This window comes from Nomia melanderi, chromosome 7 (assembly GCF_051020985.1).
Source record: "Nomia melanderi isolate GNS246 chromosome 7, iyNomMela1, whole genome shotgun sequence".
Classification (NCBI taxonomy): domain Eukaryota; kingdom Metazoa; phylum Arthropoda; class Insecta; order Hymenoptera; family Halictidae; genus Nomia; species Nomia melanderi.
In genome coordinates, this window is record NC_135005.1 from 8,252,297 (window position 1) to 8,271,289 (window position 18,993).

Genomic DNA, 18,993 nt, shown 5'->3' on the forward strand with positions numbered 1-18,993 from the left:
GATTTGACTGTACAAATGCATACAGCGCCTACATTTAAACAACGAAAATAGCGTTTATTTATATGATAGAAATACAGTATTTGTCAATTTGTAAAAATAAATATTTTGATGCTTATATTTAGTATGCTACCAGAAGCTACGCGACAACAGAAAACTTCTGTAAACTTTTGAGCTCAAAGCTTAAGGAAATCTGATAAAGTTCTGTAGCTACTGCAAACAAGATATACAAATAGACTTAAAACCAATGTAAAATTTTGTTACACACTTTCGGAGGTCCTGGGACACAACTCAGACTCCCTTATCATTTTTGTGTCACACCCTGTCATATCGACTTACACTGGTATTGCACGATAACGTTGTAAATGATAGGAATTAAAATAAAAAATATTGATTCGCAGATTTAAGATACGTACAAACGTTGCAGTTTATGGGAATTTTTGTCTAGGGTTCAGGAGTCTCGAGACACAGGTCTGTTAATGCGTCGGGGCATTTTTTTGACGGTATTTATCGGTATTTCAAAATAGTAGACAGAAAAATGACAGATTTTTCCGACTTCAATCATCGAATCGAATATATTTCTTACACTCATCACCCTAATTCATAGAGGGCCTAACAAAACATACACTTTTTTTGTACGATCGGTATTTTAAACCATCAAACACAAAATCTCATAAAATATTCACTCTATTCTATCTCTCGTCTGTGGTTATACGTTCTGACACTGCTTTATCAACATTACATAACGATGGTAAATCACATTGTTACATGAATTAATGAAGTAATTCGCTGATTCGTCTCACTAGCGACACTGTAGTTTACTTCAAATTTAGCGCCATTTGACAAAGTTACATTCTTGCATTCCTATAATCAATTTCAGGTTATATTTTATAGAGTTATAATAAAACATGGATAGTTGGCCGATTTTGCATTTTTAACTATGTTCACAAACTATTCTCAAATAATGGGTTGAATCGTTCCTATAAAAATGTGACAGTGGTGAAATATACATTTATATTAAAATATAGGTTAAGATTTTCCTGTAATATTAAATCCTTTTTGAATAACGTGAGAATACAAAGAATCACTTGGAAAAATGAGCAAACTATGGAACTATCTAATATTTCAAGGATGGATATCGTACTTAATGGCAGCTGGTTTGCTTGTCTTCACAAGCGGCTTCCTACTTAATCGTGTCTCCAGGCCGGAACGCGCTGAATGTAAATATTGCACAGATCCTGGAGGTTGTAATGTTAAAAACCTTCTTCAAGATCCTGTTGCTGCAGCGAGTACCTGCCTAGAAAGAAAAGCACGGGTAGTGTTGCTAGTCGTTGATGCTTTAAGATATGATTTTGTTCATTGGTACAATGACAATAGTTCTACCCCAACATATTATCGCAATAAACTACCGATAATACACAAATTATTGCAAACTGAACCTAAGAAATCTCGGTTATATAAATTCATAGCAGATCCTCCAACAACAACCATGCAACGATTAAAAGGTTTTACTACTGGATCTTTGCCTACATTTATCGATATTGGATCTAACTTTGCTTCTGAAAAAATAGATGAAGATAATATTGTTGATCAGAATATTGACAGAGGTATTATATTCATGGGTGACGATACTTGGACAAATTTATTTCCTGGAAAATTCAAACGTCAATTTCCATCGCCATCTTTAAATGTATGGGATCTGGACAGTGTGGATAAAGATGTTAGGTACCGCATATTCTTTGAATTAAAGAAGAAAGATTGGTCCCTTCTTATAGCACATGTACTTGGAATTGATCATTGTGGACATAAACATGGTCCGAATCATCCTGAGATGACTAGAAAATTAAATGATACTAATACTCTTATTCAAGAAATCATTGAATCTTTGGAAGAAGATACAATTCTCTTTGTTGTTGGTGATCATGGAATGACACAAACTGGAGATCATGGCGGTGAGAGTTTAAATGAAATTGAAGCTGCCATGTTTGTTTACTCATTGGTTCCTTTACAAGATTATAATTCAGTTCATAACACTGTGAATCAGATTGATCTTGTTCCTACATTGTCATCAATCCTGGGAACACCTATACCATTCTCTAATTTGGGATCTATAGTACTAGACTCTTTACCAAGTTCATCAAGAAAAAGAAACTTACAAGACGATATGTGGTATTCATTACATTCAGTATGGAGAAATATTGTACAGACTAAAAAATATGTGGATGCATATTCTACGGACACTTATTTGTTTTCTAAAGAACAATTTCAAAATTTAGAAATCATCTATAATCATCTGTTCGAACAGATGAAACATATAAATACCAGAGAAGAATATGAATTATTTATTCAAAATAGCAAAAATTATTTTAAGTTGCTTAAAGATATGTGTTCCGAAGTTTGGGTTCAATTTGATTCTAGCCTAATGTCAAAAGGCTTACTTCTAATGTTTTGTACCTTATTCTTCTTTTACCTGTTTATTACAGGTATTCCAGAAAGTCGTATGTCTAAGATATTTCAATCGTCGTATTTACAATGTTCTGTTCTAGTAAACTTAATTACTGCATTAATAATCTTCTTCTTATATTTCCTTGACATTCTAAGTGAATTTAAAAATACTACATTTTTTACTACTGGTTTAGTATCTATAGTATTATTAGTTATATTGATTGCTAAAAATTGGGATGTAATTTCAATGAAATGGTATGATTACTGTAAGATTAAAAGATTTATTTATATTATTAGAGTAATACTCCTTTTAACTGTGTGTAGTCTTTTTTCTAATAGTTATATTGTTGAGGAAGATAATGTACTATCCTTTTTACTTGTTACACTTCTCTGGCTACTTACATTTAACTTAAAACAAGAAAGTTTTAATGAATATTCCGAACGGAAAGCAAAACCTTTTGTGAAAACATGCGCAAAGTCAAATTTAAAGATTGTTATAATAGTTATTGGTTTAATAGCATGCATTTCTGTAAGACTATCCCATTATTTCTGGCGTTGTCGAGAAGAGCAGCAACAAAGCATGTGTTCATTTTTTATAACTGGTAAAATGAACTCTGTAACATCAAACAATTTAGAGCGTGTGTTACTTGCTGTTACGTTAATTGTACTGGCACTGTATGTCACAATAGTAAGACTGTGGTTACAGAATTGTGGGAATCTTACTGGTTTTTCGCCCAGTGTTTTAGTAGGACAATATTGTCCTGTTGTAATTGGTGTTTGCATGGGTTGTTATTGGGTCCTTCAACGATTACCAAAATTTGTCAAAGTAAAGTTTGCACTATCATGGCAAGTAAGTACATTGCCTAACATAGTGTATGCATTGAGTTTAATTGCAATCTCTGTTCTTTACTATCGTCCTCTCAGCATATTTTTATTACCAAAAAAGAAAGAATCGATAAATATATACAGTGATGAGAATATAGTACCACGATTATTTGAGAAGATAAAGGAGTCAATATACCGTAAGAGGATAGATGCAGATGAAACACCAGTTGTTTATGGTTTAGGAACTGCCTATAGTGCTGCATTTATTTCACTGAGCGTATTTCTTATGCTATTATATTCTTTATTGTTAGGAGATGTATTATCACCTAGTACATTTTTAATGTTCTTGTCCTGTGCCTCTGTTTTGGGCTTGTCTGCGATAGAAAGATACAAGAATGCTAATAGTATATGTAAGTACTTGGAATATGTAGATGATTGGAAATTAATTCGTATTGTACCCTATAAATTAAAAATTGCTGTTTTAAAAACAGCTGAACTTGTAGAAGTACCCACTTCTGCCCTAGTATGTTGGTTCTTGATAGCTGAATATTTCTTTTATGGAACTGGACATCAGTCAACTTTTTCTACTATTCATTGGGATGCTGCTTTTGTAGGAACAGGTGGACATTTCTATGGAAATTTTATACCAGCAATTTTAATAGGTATGACCAATTATATTCACGTTAGTAGCAAAATACTTTAAATCAGTAATTGATATTAAAATTATAGGAATAAACACATTTGGATCGCATATCATATTAGGTGCAACATTACCATTGCTAGTAATCGTACCATTTACATTATATCTCGTATTTCCAAAATTGGTGAAAGCAAAGTTTTCGGAAGATGACTTAAAGAGAGGAGAACTGCTTTTGTTCGAACAGGACTCAGTATTTCATACTGCAGTTTTTTCTGTTGCAGGGAAATATGTACTCCTGCATGGAATCCGAGTAAGTTTGTAGAATTATAAAATAATAGGTATAAAAATAGATTTTTAAAATTATTTTATATCAATATATTTTTATAACTTAATATATATTGTAGACGTTTGGCATCATGCTTGCTGCGACGATTCACTGTCGGCATTTAATGGTTTGGAAGATCTTCGCGCCAAAGTTAATATTCGAGGGTTTAGGATTGTTAGTAACGTTAAGCAGCGTAATGGCGTCCTTTTATATGGTATTCAGAATCGATCAACGAATGGAACATCTTATATCCAAAATGACGAAAGGCAGATGATACAGTGATTCATTCATAATACAAACAATATCGCTAGTAAAGTATCAAAGTTTTGAGAAAAAAATAACTTTAATCTTAAAATACACACAGTGACTCCTATCTATAAAAATTAAAGTTTTCATTAAATAAAGATATATAGGCGTTCAACGTCAGTACTTACCAACACTGCCAAAGTTTCCAAAATTTTATATGACTTTACATAAATAAAAGTTAAAGGTATCTAGCACGAAAATTGAACTGAAGTTTCTAGCACAGAAAAGTGACAAACATTTTCCCTTTATTTCTTCAAAAACCAAATCGTGTAATTAATTCTGGTGCTTCCTAACACACTAACACTACCCTGCGTGCAATGCATTGCTAATTGCAGAGAAACAAAGCAACGCACTTGATGCAGGATTGCGTCCATGTGCGCTAACATCTGCTTGTTTGATGTATGTATTATTTTATTATTTTATATTCGTTAACGTTAAATGCATTTGGATGAATCATTTTTTATACATTTCTTTTTCATTCATTATATGCGATACTGTATATAGCATGTATTATAAGACCAACAAAAAATTTAATAAAAAGACATTGTATATCTTCCAGATACGTTTCTTTTTATGCGTTATATGCGTTATAAAATAGTAAGACTTGCAAGCAGTAGTGTATTACACTAATACATGCTTATCCATACTTTATATGTTTTGCAAATCACACTTTATTGAAAAAAATTGTCAAGCGTACACGTTATATATTTTATGTGAATACGATCAATTTAAAGATAAAAGTTGATAATTACAAGTAATGGATGTATTCCTGCTGGAACAATAACGCCTAGTGGTGTTTATGATGCCTATGTCCTTGATAATCACTTCTCAGATAATCCATCCAGTTGGTCCATTTGTTGGGTTCCTCATAATTGTTGATATCCTGTGACAAATGAACAAGTTCATGGTATTCGAAGTATACAATTTACACGTACCTAGCTTTCATAATTATTATTTTCATAGCCTGGCACTTGCATACTAGGCAATACAGGCATTTGTATCTGAAAACAAATGATGTTATCATGCTGCATAAGACCTCTTATTGCCTTCATTTATTTTATAATTATACTACGAGGAACTGTAACTTTTACTAAATTATAAATCTTATATTAATCTTTAAATGTTAGAAACTATATATTAAATATTATGATGACATTTCAATATGTATATTACATATTATAACTTACAAATAATTTAATTCCTCCGCCTTGGTGTCCAGGCATGGATCCACCTCCCGCCTGTACAGACTCTATCGAACCAGCTGGCAAACTCTGATATCCTTGATGCATTTGCATTTTAACTCCCCGCGTTTCTTGTTTATGAATCATATTTGTTTCTCCATTTATTAGTGGCTTGGAATCACTGTCAACTTCTCTTTTTTCTTCAGGATAAGATACCCAGAATGATCCTGGAGTCTTTTGCAATGTTCGGGTCATGATTGGTCCAAATTTATCAGACATTGTTGCATAAGAATTGGGCATATCATAGTCAAGTGTGCCTAATTTACTTTTGAGAGCATCTAAAAGACTTATATTGATAGGTGCACCAGACACAGCATTATCAGGCAATATTGGATTAGCACTATTTACTGATCCAGAAATACCACTTGAATTCACTTTTGTTTTTATTGCATTTTGTACAGCTAGAGTAATGTTTTTCTGTAAATCCGACAACATGTCAAATACTTGACTCAATGTTGCCATTTTTTGTTGAAAAGGTAACGTTCCATCAGTAATTGGCTTTGGCCAAATACCTGGTGCGAATGGTTTAAAAGGCTTTTTTGTTGCAGTCCCTGACACAGATTTTTCATATGTCACTAAATCATTCATAGTTGCTACCATATTACTTTTCAAATCACCCAACTCAGTCAGTATACTATCAACAATAGCGTCTTTAGCTGCATTAATAGATGATAAATCATCAATAGACCTTGCAACTTTTGTTTGCATATCTTCTTCATCAAATTTGACAGATCTCAGAAAATCACTTTTCATGCTTGTACTATCACTGTCACTTGAAACTGCAGTTTTGTTAAGTTTCAAACTTTCAAATAATTTGTCCAAAAAATCGTTTACTTTGCTACCATATTCATCTGGACTAGGAATCATTGATGATGGAAACCAGAAGTCAGGTGGTACAATAGTACTTTTTGTTGTTGGAATTTCTGTTGAAGTGGCCGGTGTTGGTGTAGTGGTAGCAAGATTTTTAAACAAAGTATCCAGGAAAGCAGACTTCTTTGCTATGAACATGGATGGATCCATTATTGGTGCAAATGGACTGAACGGTCCAAACATCCCTGGCAAATACTGTTTTGGTGCAGTGGCACTTCCTACTTTCTGAAGCAGTAAGTTGATATCCTCTTCTGATTCTTCAGAAATTGGAGCAAGTGTAGGATATGGAGGTGGAGGTATCAAGTCCTTTGTTTCTGATTTACTGCCATCCATAATCGACCTGAGTTTTGTTAAAGAAGATTCGTCTATACTTCTTCTTTTGCGGGAGAAGTCACTTTTCATACTATAATTGGGTATAGTATTTAATTCTGAATACTGAGACATAGGATTCATTGAGCCGAATTTGGAACTCATTGGACCAAACTTAGGACTCATTGGTCCAAATGGTGTAGGAGAACTAAAGGGTCCAAATATACCACGCTTATATGGAATATTATCATCTTCTATTTTACTTTTATCTAAACTGCTCAGTGATGCTTCATTAGCTGTACCATACAAAGTTGGTCCACTTGCAACAGTATATGGCATAAATGGCTTGAAAGGTGCCATAGGATAAGTGGGTGCCATAGGATAAACAGAACCTGTAGGGTAAGCAGGTCCCAAACCTCCAAACAAATTACTTAATAGATCTGTCTTCTTTGAGATCATCATTTTAGGATCAACAAATTTAGGAAAAAGTGGAGATTTTGGCATGTACGGAACCGTTATGGTATCTATTGTTGATGGCGGTGGTCCAAGAGCTCTTGAGTAAACTATAAATGAATTATATATGTACAAAATTTATCGACTTACTATATGTGTGTTTGAAATATTACAAAATGATGAATATTTAATATATATACATATATATAGTTTTATATTACCAGGTTTTGAAGCAATATTTGTCCATACTGTTTCAGCAGGAGTTTTAACAGCTGCACCAGCTGTTAAAACTATTAAACAAGTAAATAGAGAGAAACTTTTCACTAGAAGCATTTTGCACCAAGTGTTGGATTCTGTTCTGTTCCTGCTTTTATAGCAGTATTCGGACAATAATACTTGCAAAGCTTGCAGGATTATCAGTATAGGAGTAATACCCTCATTTACATAATCCATCATATACAGAAGCTGCATTTATGTTTTAATAATTAGACAATATGCTTTCTTTATATCGCTTAAGAAAGCAATTTCCTTCTTATTTGTACCATTACATATTAACACATATTATAAATTTGAATAATTAAAAAAAAGTAATAAGTAAAGTAATAAAAATTAGTTTCTTTATTTTTACATTTATTTAAGTTGCCTATTTTATTTGCATTAACAAATATTTTAATCTTCTTTACTTTATTTTATACATATATTTTTTTGTAAATTACTTTTCACAATATTTTCTTTTATAATATGTTTATATCTAACATTTTTTATTTCTTTCATCGTTATTTCTTATCTACTGAATATGAAAGCGGATCTATTTCATAATTCAATTTGTAATCCGATTTTAATCGACTTGCAAACGAACTTGCGAGAAATACGTTATTCATTTGTCGACAATAATACATTATAGCAGCTGTTTTCATTATTTGGCAATTACCAATTAATTGTATTCACGAATATACATCCGTATTTATAAGAAAAGCTGTCACATCTTAAATACAAGGATCCATGTGAAAATGAAAATAAAAAATCCTGACAATAGTAAGTATCAGTGCATTTTAAGTATGTGATTACATCTTATCAGATATATAATATGTAGTATTTTATGTTATTACCTACCTCCGTAAAAAACGTTTGAAAACAACTCTACTCAATAATTTATTTTTGTTTTTCTGTTTTTTTTTTATTAAAAAACAATATTTAACTAAATTTCAAAATTTTCAAAAATTAGTATTTAAAGAAATATTAATTTAGATTAATTTTTTATTTTAGTTGCAATGGAAAATAAGGATATTATGATAAATCTTTCTATGTTTGAAAATTTTCCATTATCAAATTTAAAAAACACAAATGTTATTAATCATATAAATCGTTTAATAAATATGTATCATCCTGACGATGGTATAGTCGCATACGAACGATTATTAAAAACTTTACTATTTTTATCTGAAAACTTTGATAGTAAAACGCAACAACAGATAATTTCTACAGTGCCATTACCCAAAGGTGCATCAAATGATTCCATTAAAGATGTGATATATAAAACAACAGGATTTATTGAAATAGCTAATAAAATTAAAATATATCAAAAGTATGATTTTTATGTTTTTAATACCCTTTTAAGGACAAATAATATATAACATTATTGTATAAAGTATTGTAATAAAAACTATTTTTTTTAAAGAAGTAATGTTGTTCTTAACAACAAGCTTAACTCTGAAGATGCAACTGATAAGACAAGAATTCATTTAAATCGGAACATGTTGATGGGTCTACCTACTCAAAATCCTGAATCGAATGAAAATGTAAAAGTTTATTCAAAATACAATTGAAAACATTTATAGTTCTTGAATTTAATTTTAATATGCATACTGTTTCTTCCATTTACTTAGTTTATACCTTCGGTATGTGAAGTATTTCGAGGTTTTCCTCCTAATGAAATTTCTATGATACATAGTCATGTAAGGAATGTGAATTATATGTATGATACATTAGATTATGACACTCCATGCATAGAACCTTTTGTGGATATAAGTCAAAATTTTCTACCGCATACTGATCAACAAGCAGACTTGATGAAGCACCAATCAAATTTAAAATTTAAATGGGTTCATACACCGCACGTTTTGTGCAAGAAAAGTAATTATCAAGAAAGTTTCTCCAGCTCAATGGATAATAAATGTTTTCAATCGTCTCTTCATAGAGTTAACAGTTATAATCAATGGAATGTAGTTAATGTACCTCATACATCGCATCAGGTATGTATTTATGAATTTATTTATAAAAGAAGTTAATCTTCTAATAGCACTGATAATAATTAATAGTACTAATTTAAGCATTTTTAAATTGAAATTTTTTAAATTATATTACAGTCACCAATTGATTTAAAAGAAAAATTATGTAACATTGACATAGATTTAAATGCACAACATAAAACAGAAATTTTTAATTCGAGACTATCAAATAGTAGCTCATCACTTTTACATTCTGAAATTAATCATTGCAAATTTTTACCTGATGAAAATCAATATTTTAAAAATGTCAACAGTAACATAAATGGGAACAGAATTTCAAATACAAATACACCTGAATCTTTTGAACCAAAATTTAAAACTGAACAACAACTAATTCAAGAAGATATATATAAAATGGATGTTGTACATTGGAATGAAGAAATAAATACTGCAGTAAACAATCAAATTATAAAAAGTTTATGATATTAATAAATAATTCGTAATAAATGTTGTATTATCGCGAATACATTGTAGGTATCAACAGAAAACAATTTTATTTTGGATGATTTTATTATCAACAAAAATCTTAAAACGAGTTTACAAAAGTTTTTAAAACGCGCAGAACATGAAATTTTGCTTGGTAAAAAATTGAATTTATTCTTATAATATATTTAGAGCTTCCAATATTATTTCAAATAGAACTTCTGTGCACATTTCCTCTTACAGCCAAATGTTGGAAATTTGTAACTCAGAAGAACCTAGAAAACAAAAATCAATTAGATTCTTCAATGAACAATACCAACAACTCTATAAATAGAAATTCAGCAGAATGTATACAAAAATTATTTGACAAGAAATCTTCAGGATTATTCAATATTTATCCAAAATCAACTCAGTTGCAAGTATTTCAGGAGAGTTTAAACACTGCTTTTAACAAATCCCAATTAATGGAACACGACAAAAAGGATAACATACAAAATTTACCATACAAGTATCATTGAAATTGTCACATAAATTTAATATATCTAACAATTAACAATTTATTTAACAGAATTATTTATATTCAGATCTACAGTAAAGCAAACAAAACAAAATAATGTGAATAGTTCACGAAAATCTGCATCTATTACAGAGTTAGCAACACTTAAAAGACAATATTACGATACATTGCTGAATGTTCAAAAAGCTAAAGGTTTATTCTGACTTTTATCATTTCTTTATATCCTGTTCAAAAATGTAATATTGTGTATATACTGTTTCATATAGTGGCAGTGACAAATTCCTTGGCAATATCATCTGTGGAAAGTTCCACCAAATATGAACCACATTATTCAAGTTATTTGTATCAACAACGACAAATGTTGCAACAACATGGTCAATTAACTGTGAATCCACAATTTGCAGTGCATACTGTAGCTCAATCAAGATTATCAAACATACATAACACTCCACACACTTGGATGAGATATAACGATTGGAGACATCCAACAATAAGACAATTAAGATTTTCCCAACAGGTGAGACACTGAATATTATTTAAATATATAAATATCTTCGAATATTTCTTTTATTTTAATTAACTTATCTTTTTTAGTCCTCATTTCAACATTCAAAGGACAAAGAGTAAGTTCTTTAATCATAATCCTTAATCTATTTTTCTTCTTTTAAATACCTTATGCAGTCGATGTTATAAATATTTTGGTATTTTTTTTTCATTTTTCCATCAAAAGAAATTCTGTAGTGCATTATGTAAAAACTATGAACGTTCAGTGTTTGACTGAAGAATTATAGTAAAAAAGGTGAAACAATCTGTACAACATAAGAAATTAGAGAGCATAATTGGAAAATTCAGAGACAGAAGATAGCGATATAAATAATTAAAGGATTTTCACTAACCTCTGTGAAGTTTTAAGATCTTCAAAGTTTAAAATACATTCATCTATAAATGAATATACTAATCGTACACTGTTCAATTACTGACACAGATAAAACAATGTCTTAAGAAAATAATTACAAGGAGCATTTGTGAAAGTACATCTGCTTAAGTAGAATTCACCAAGAGGTATTAAAATTGTAATACATAGATGAAGGCTTTTAAATTAGGAGAGTACACATCTGGTAAAAGTTTTCATTTTCCTATTTACCTTGCACCAGTCTCAACAGTTAATGGAAATATCGATACGTTTACACGTGTATACATACAATTTTTTCTATTATTTTTTTGGCACTGGTAAAAGATAACAATTATATAAGTACTAGATTAATCGCTAATGTCTTTAATAATTTCGTTTGTATTTCGGACGATTGCGTGACAATTTTTCTTTTCTAATTGTATATACGCAGGACATCCTGACGCCAATCAAACCTTAATATTTATAACATATTAACTAACAAATGTACACGTATTCATTGGTTAACATGGAACAAAGTTGCTTCTAATAACTAACAGTTTGTGGTATATTCATAGTTTAACATATAACATCGTACACATTCATGACTTTGTACAGATTATCCCATACACAAGTCGTTCATCATTTATTCCTAGGTGTATAAAATAACTTTTAAAAGAATAAAGACAGTTGTTAACTTAGCTGTTATATGGATCATTGATCGTTATTGTCCAGAACAATCGCTCTGAAGCACGACAAATTACCAATATACCGAAAAGTTTATACTATGTAAGTTTTGGTAATTTATCGAACCACATTTATCAACTTGCAATCTTCCTTGTTTCAGAAAACATTCGATATATTACACTTGCAGTGGATCTACGATAGAGACATTGTTGTATTTAATGTTTATTGTTTATTATCAGTACTGTGAGCATCATCTTAAAGCATAAAAATAAATTTATGTACTGATATTGCTCTCAATACTTAATATCAAACAAAATCTTAGGCCAATTGTTTCTCGCAGTGCATAGCTCATATTTCCTGTATAGATTGTCATTATCAGCATTACAGTGATTAATGAAGAAGACAAATGTGCATAAGCAAGGCTTGTTTAGATTACTTATCTACACTGCTTTAAGGATTGCTTTTTCTGTTTAATTATGGTGGTACTCACTAAGTCCTTTGTATTCTATGTTGTACAAAAACCATAAAAAGAGATAATGTTTCTCTTTTGAAGACCCTAATTCTGAAATAAGACATATTTCATAGCTATAAATTAAAACGTAAATAATATCATTTAAAATCAAGTCAAATAAATAAAGGAATGTTATATAAATAATATTAAGGTATGTATATGTTGTAGAAAAACAAATATAATAATGGTAAATATTGTTTTGTGCGTTAAATGAGTGCCATAATTTACCAGCTTTACTGATATGAAGAATGTTTACAGATCAATTGAAGTTCTTTGATAACCAGAATTAGTATTGGATCATGTTAGATCATAATTCTTTGTTTATTTATATTATAATGCAAATACCTCTTTATATTTTAATCATCTTTTATATTACTTAAAAATGGCAAGTATTTAGAAATATTTAAAAGAATTTTGAAACAAAAAGTAATGTATAAATATAATATTAAATTGGAAGTAAAAAATTATTTGTTGTCTTAATTGATTAGACGGAAGAATAATAAATAGTAGAAGAAGATTTTAAATAATTTTTAAGAATTTTAATCATTTGTTCTTTGCTTAACATTTTCCAATCAACAGTGTTTATCAAAAGTAAGGAGAAAATACGTCTGTAAGAAAATTAACAATCTTAGTACAAAGGTGAAACATAATGCTTAAACAATTTTCTATATTCTACAATGTATTAAAGTTTTTGAAGAGCAAACGTAATTTCGACATTTGTTTACATTTGTGCTATGATTTAAAGCGTTTTAAATTGAAAATTATATAGAAATACATTAACAAGTGTTGCAAATTTATATACGAAATATAATATTAACAATTCATTTATCATGAGGTATTGCAGATTGTAATGAGGTAAATCCTCAAATACTAAGTCATTGACAAGTAATAAAGTCATTCAATATACATGACACTCAAAGAGCGTTATATTTCTTCTGGCAGTGTCGCACATATTTTTTCATTATTTTGTTTAAATTTTCAAACTAAATATTTTGCACCATATAACGTTTCCATCTGACATTTTTTACGAAATCTATTCGCACTTTCAAACATTTTGCTAGAATACCAGCATATACAATGTACAAGAAAAATTATAATTACTTCTTCGTTGTGTCCTTGTGAACCAAATTACAACATTGTCAATATTAGCCACAACGAAGCTACTATAATATATATATATATATATATATATTCTCTTTTTTAATATGATCCTATATGAACACGCACTTTTCTCTTATACTAAGTAATTAATTAATTAATTAATTAAAGAACTAATATGTCACACACACCAACATTGAAATAGATGACTGATGTGTGTGCACACTCTATTATTGTATCAAAAGACAAAGTAATCATTATTTATAATCCTAATTAAGAATAGTTAACTTCATTATGTTGTATAATGGTCATGATCAGTAAACTAAAAAAAAAAAAAAAGAAAATACATGTCCCGATGTAATCCACTTCGACTCTTTATACTAGTGATTTTAAAGACCAGTTGGTCAAAAAACATAATGTTCTAATAGTTTTTATGAAGAGTTGTACCTCTAACACGATATGTATGTACTAAAAATTACTTTGCTTCTCATTTAGGTGAATCGGTAAGGAGACACAGTTTTTTAAGAATATTAGATTAAAAATGACTAAAGATTTGAATTAAAAGTGTAATGCAATGCCATTACTGCTTATTTATATTCCCTGTCTAATCATCTTGAAGTTATATACAATAGTTTAAAATAATATATGTACATTTTATAAATATAAAGATGGACTATCTTTTTAACTATTCAAATTGGTATTAATCTAAAATTCAATTATTAATACATATATAAACAGGAAATTGTATTGTTACTTTCATAAATGTATTAATAAAATATTTCAAATTATAAAAATTAATGTATGTAGTTGTATTAAGTCCATCTCTATTTAATAATAGTATTATCTTAGTGACCATACCTCATTATTATAAATCAGTTAGAGTAACATAAGTAAGTGATGCTTACTAATTAGTTATACCAAAATACCTTAGCAGTAAAAATAATTAGTAATCAAATGTTTCGATGTTCATATGCTAGTGGTTTTAAAATTGATGTGTGTATTATACACATATGTATTTACGTATGAAATGAAATAACATCATTTGTATGTGAACATTCAGAAGTTTGGTTTTTATAATGCAAAACGTCAACATCTAAACAATTAAGGAAAAAAGAATCATCTTGGCAGCATGTTATTTATGGCAGCAATAATTTCGATGTGACGATTTTGCATTCTTGTTAAGTGCTATGAAGAATTTAAACATATTCACAATAACTAATTAACGTCTTAACTTCAAATTACATTTTTATGCATAGCGATAGTACCATAGACATACAAGATGAAAAAACAGGGATATAATTTTCCATGATCACTATGCGTTACTCGTAACATTAGTGCAACTTTACATATAAAATAGTTAACAGATTTAATTCGAATTCATTTAGATATTTTTTTTTGTGATGAAATAATTAAACATGTCTTCTATAGTTTTAATGTAAAGACAGAAAAAAAGTTGTGTGTGAAATAGCAAAACTATTGTTTCGAGGGAAGCTTCTGTATCATATAATTGTATAATTGTTAATTGTAATTTTTGAAGGTACGTTCATACATTTCCAAATTGAATCAGGCAAAGCCATAAGGGTCAATAGTTTTGCTAGAGCAAGGTTGAACGTCATCGGGTGGTGGTTGCCATTGTTCAGACCACATAGCTGTACGAGCCATAGCCATTTCCACTTTTTCAATGCTGGTACTGGACATACATTCCATCTCCCAATGGAAACCATTTTGAGTCACTTGCATTGAACTAGATTCAATTATACCACAATAGTCCTGTGCGTTACTGTTCACTGGTAATTGTGAATTTTTATTTCTAACTTGCATAGAACCACTACCTCTGTGCTCAGCACTGGGCCAAGGACGAGACTGTTCTACCGATTGTAAAGGTAACTGTCGTGGCACCCGTCTAGTTTTGTTATCGTCTATAATATGACCACTATCAGTTTTGGTATTTATTAAATTTCCATCGCCCGTTGAACTAACATCACCGTCTTTTTTTCTCCTTCTTCTTCTCCTTTCAGTGTCAACATCATCTCTTTGAATTTCTTCAACATTATCTTCAGAAGGTAAGAAATGTTGCCTCGCAGAAGCCCAATGATCTTTTCTGGTAGCACCTTGCTTATATTTTGAGTGATTATCATTGCTATGGTGACCGTTATTCGTATTTGTATCACTGTCTGCAGTCTGCTTCCTTGATTGTTGAGTTTTCCATGAAGTAGGTCTTTTAGGACTGCGCTCTTTGAGAGTAACCTACGAAATTATATGAATTTATTTACGACTGTTTTATAAAAACAATGGAAACAGTGAAACTACTTACTCCAGAAGAAGAAGAATTGTCGACAGGTTTATAAAGTTGCGTTGGGGTATGATTGCGGCTATCTGGGCCCCTACAACTAGATCCACTGCGACCATGTATCCATGAAAGTAAAAATGCTAAGATAGCACAAGACAGTCCAAGTGCTGCTGCAGCAGACAACTGAGAACGAGTACGTCTTGGTACCCAACCTCCACTGTGATATTCCCATATAGAGCATGCTAGTAACGCACTACTCAAGGCATAAGATAAGCCTATACCAGTGAATATCCAAGCATTCTATAAGAGGTGAATTCTATCAGATATATCGATCAAAATTCAATAGTGCTTATAATATATATGAAACATTGTAGGTTCTATTACATAATATTAATATTAATGAAAACAGTATAAAGAGTGTGAAATAAATTATTGACTACTTACCAATTTAGCCCAGTTGAGAGGAAAAACATAGACAATGTGTGAGATATCAAGGAAGAGGAGCAATGCGGTGATCAAAAAACAGAAAACAGCTACAAAGATCATAAAACGCAGCCGTCCAACTAAAGGCAACATAAATAAGCTGACCTTGGCAGTACCAGAACTGCACAATGTTGCCAGACATGCTGCAGATGATATCTGTACAAACATAATAAAATTAATAATATTCCAAGGATTGATGTACAGAAAAATACTACAAAACTACGTACAAGCAGTAAGAGTCTAACAACACCAATAGCTGTCTTAAGATGTCCTTGTATATCACAATATAGAACCAAGTGACTTGCTCTTGGCCAAGCCAAAGCATTAGAGGAAGAGCCATGGTAATCGCCATAACCATAACCATGGTAATTAGCATGTGAATCCCATGAATGAACCCCTGGTGAATCCAGTTCCAAAGGTTGGGAGCTAATTTGCCCCCCTGAACGACTACCTGCTATTAATACAATATTAAACAATGTACACATTCATATTCTTTTTAAATATATTATGTTCATTAAATATAAAAAATGAAATTCATGGTATATAAACTTGATTATTCTATTTTAAATATACAAACTTATTTATGTTTTATTGTAAAATTTATTATTGCCATTTGTTTTGTTATCATTATCATACCAATTTCGAAGTCCTGAATATCTTCAGGTCTAGAATATGCAGAAGCTGGTAGTTCCAGGTCACGAATCTCTTCTAAAAGGAGAACTTCTATCTCGTCGGCTGCATATAAGTCCGAGACCGAGTGAAGATGATGCCGAGTCTCGCTCATTACTCAAGTACACTCGACTGTTTACTCCTTCCTGCCTGCCGACGATCTTTTCTAATTGCTCCACTATTAACCACCATTCGTTACACATTGAGCCTAAGAATCGCTCCATTTGTTTATTTGCCATTGTGTACACATACTGTGTGCCATCTCTATTCTTGCAAGCAATACCACCCCTCTCCCTTTGCACCACACCTAAAGGGATTCATTCAATATTGTCCAACAAGTTATCGAAAGTTTATTATCTGTTAAATTCACATATCAATAAAATAACATATAAGAAAAGGGAATAAATGTTTAAATTAAAGAAACTAACACAATTTTAAATAAAAATAATTTATTTTAAATGATAATATAACAATATTTAAAGTAACAAATAAAAACACATGAGAAAGTAAAAAATAACATAATCACTTAAAATTATTTGTATACGTCACTAAAGAAAAAGATATTACACTATTCTAATGCTATTAGATCACGTTCCAAAGAATATAGACACCTAAATTAACAAATATTTAACTCTATAATTAAGTGCTACAAATTTATTTTGTAAACAGATGAACTGCAACTAGTGGAGTCTCTTGAAAAAAAAAGTTCAAATCACTTTCTTTAGTACTCACGCATAATTACATATTTTAACTAAAATATTATCTTAAAATACACAATTGTATGATAAACAAAACTAGAATACAATCATTCCAGATATAAATCGTAAATAAAATGTAATGTACATGTCGTTTTTTACATAAGGTATTATTTCTCAACTTTAATAAAAATTCAACATAAATCAAGTAACAATGATAGCATGAAATTTCAACAACAAATTTTAAATGCTTCTTAATCCTCGTTCCATATCAGTTACATTCGACACGTATCAGAACATGTAAAACTGTATTTCAAACAGTTAATTATATTTTTCTAACAAACTATTCGTTAATTCCAAATCCACATGTGGTTGCATGTGACATCTATTAGAATGTAACGAGCTGTGCAAAAACATTGCTGTCACGGATTTAACGAGAAAACCGCCGATACGTACCTCGAATATCTTCTCGTTGAACACGAAGCTTCGATTACATTTTTCCAAAATTTTTCATAATAAATTCAGTGACCGTCTGAAGAATAGCCGCCATTGCCTTTTTGCTGTTTTTACCCATGATCTACGTTTATCACAGCGACCTAGAAACAATAGATGGAACAACTATCTTTTTCAATGAAGCTTTCTAATCTCACCACAAGGAGACTACAAAATTCTCAAAAGTGTATTTTCTAGCCGTGAATTCAAAAATATCCCTACTATAGAAAATTATGAAATAAAATAGTGTTACGAAATAAATTTATTTCGTCAATTTAGAAAAAATTCGTTGTCTTTTCATTGCGAGTGGGGAAAGCAGTGTTATTTAGTATTGAAATTCTATTATGCATTTCTAACACGCAAACCTAGGAAAAATTAACTGCACCTTTCCGCTACAGTTTATTTTAAAAATATTACATTGTGGTTCATGAAACTTAATTCTCTTAATGTACTATTTTTTTTTACTTGTAAAAATCATTATAATACATTACAAATGTTTTGATGATAAAATGGAAGTAATAGCATTTTGAAAACCAACTT

At 30.3% G+C, this 18,993-nt stretch overlaps 5 protein-coding genes across 8 annotated transcripts; 3 read left to right on the top strand and 2 right to left on the bottom strand.

Annotated features, from left to right (window-relative positions):
- The first annotated feature begins 1,093 nt into the window (after positions 1-1,093).
- On the top strand, positions 1,094-5,796 carry PIG-O (phosphatidylinositol glycan anchor biosynthesis class O). The gene is made up of 4 exons (XM_031970719.2): positions 1,094-3,677; positions 3,759-3,929; positions 3,997-4,217; positions 4,312-5,796. Exons 1-4 carry the CDS (start codon positions 1,094-1,096, stop codon positions 4,504-4,506), a joined length of 3,171 nt encoding a protein of 1,056 aa, XP_031826579.1. The 3' UTR covers positions 4,507-5,796.
- LOC116424391 (uncharacterized) lies at positions 5,326-7,882 on the bottom strand. The gene is made up of 4 exons (XM_031970729.2): positions 7,633-7,882; positions 5,726-7,521; positions 5,510-5,539; positions 5,326-5,421 (listed from the first exon to the last, which is right to left on the bottom strand). The coding sequence occupies exons 1-4, from the start codon at positions 7,880-7,882 to the stop codon at positions 5,326-5,328; spliced, it is 2,172 nt and encodes a 723-aa protein (XP_031826589.2).
- A 206-nt stretch (positions 7,883-8,088) lies between these two features.
- LOC116424335 (uncharacterized) lies at positions 8,089-9,994 on the top strand. Its single transcript, XM_031970613.2, has 5 exons — positions 8,089-8,446; positions 8,678-8,996; positions 9,090-9,210; positions 9,298-9,663; positions 9,954-9,994. Exons 1-5 carry the CDS (start codon positions 8,422-8,424, stop codon positions 9,954-9,956), a joined length of 834 nt encoding a protein of 277 aa, XP_031826473.1. The 5' UTR covers positions 8,089-8,421; the 3' UTR covers positions 9,957-9,994.
- Positions 9,789-11,539, top strand: LOC116424337 (uncharacterized). Its single transcript, XM_076369099.1, is given in 6 exon segments — positions 9,789-10,114; positions 10,184-10,279; positions 10,906-11,156; positions 11,234-11,273; positions 11,342-11,427; positions 11,430-11,539. Coding segments are annotated over 6 exon segments (609 nt in total). The 5' UTR covers positions 9,789-10,053; the 3' UTR covers positions 11,505-11,539.
- Positions 10,209-18,975, bottom strand: LOC116424332 (uncharacterized). Of its 4 annotated transcripts, none has more exons than XM_076369090.1 (7): positions 18,418-18,610; positions 17,234-17,573; positions 16,825-17,051; positions 16,559-16,753; positions 16,139-16,414; positions 15,657-16,071; positions 10,209-10,397 (listed from the first exon to the last, which is right to left on the bottom strand). In XM_076369090.1, exons 2-7 carry the CDS (start codon positions 17,379-17,381, stop codon positions 10,360-10,362), a joined length of 1,299 nt encoding a protein of 432 aa, XP_076225205.1. In that variant the 5' UTR covers positions 17,382-17,573; positions 18,418-18,610; the 3' UTR covers positions 10,209-10,359. The 4 variants fall into 4 exon arrangements, with proteins under 4 accessions (XP_076225205.1, XP_031826466.2, XP_031826467.2 ...); XM_031970606.2 differs by lacking the exon at positions 10,209-10,397 and adding an exon at positions 18,839-18,975 and having other exon boundaries at positions 15,388-16,071; positions 18,418-18,557; XM_031970607.2 differs by lacking the exon at positions 10,209-10,397 and having other exon boundaries at positions 15,388-16,071; positions 16,825-17,048; positions 18,418-18,609.
- Between the last annotated feature and the right edge of the window lie 18 nt (positions 18,976-18,993).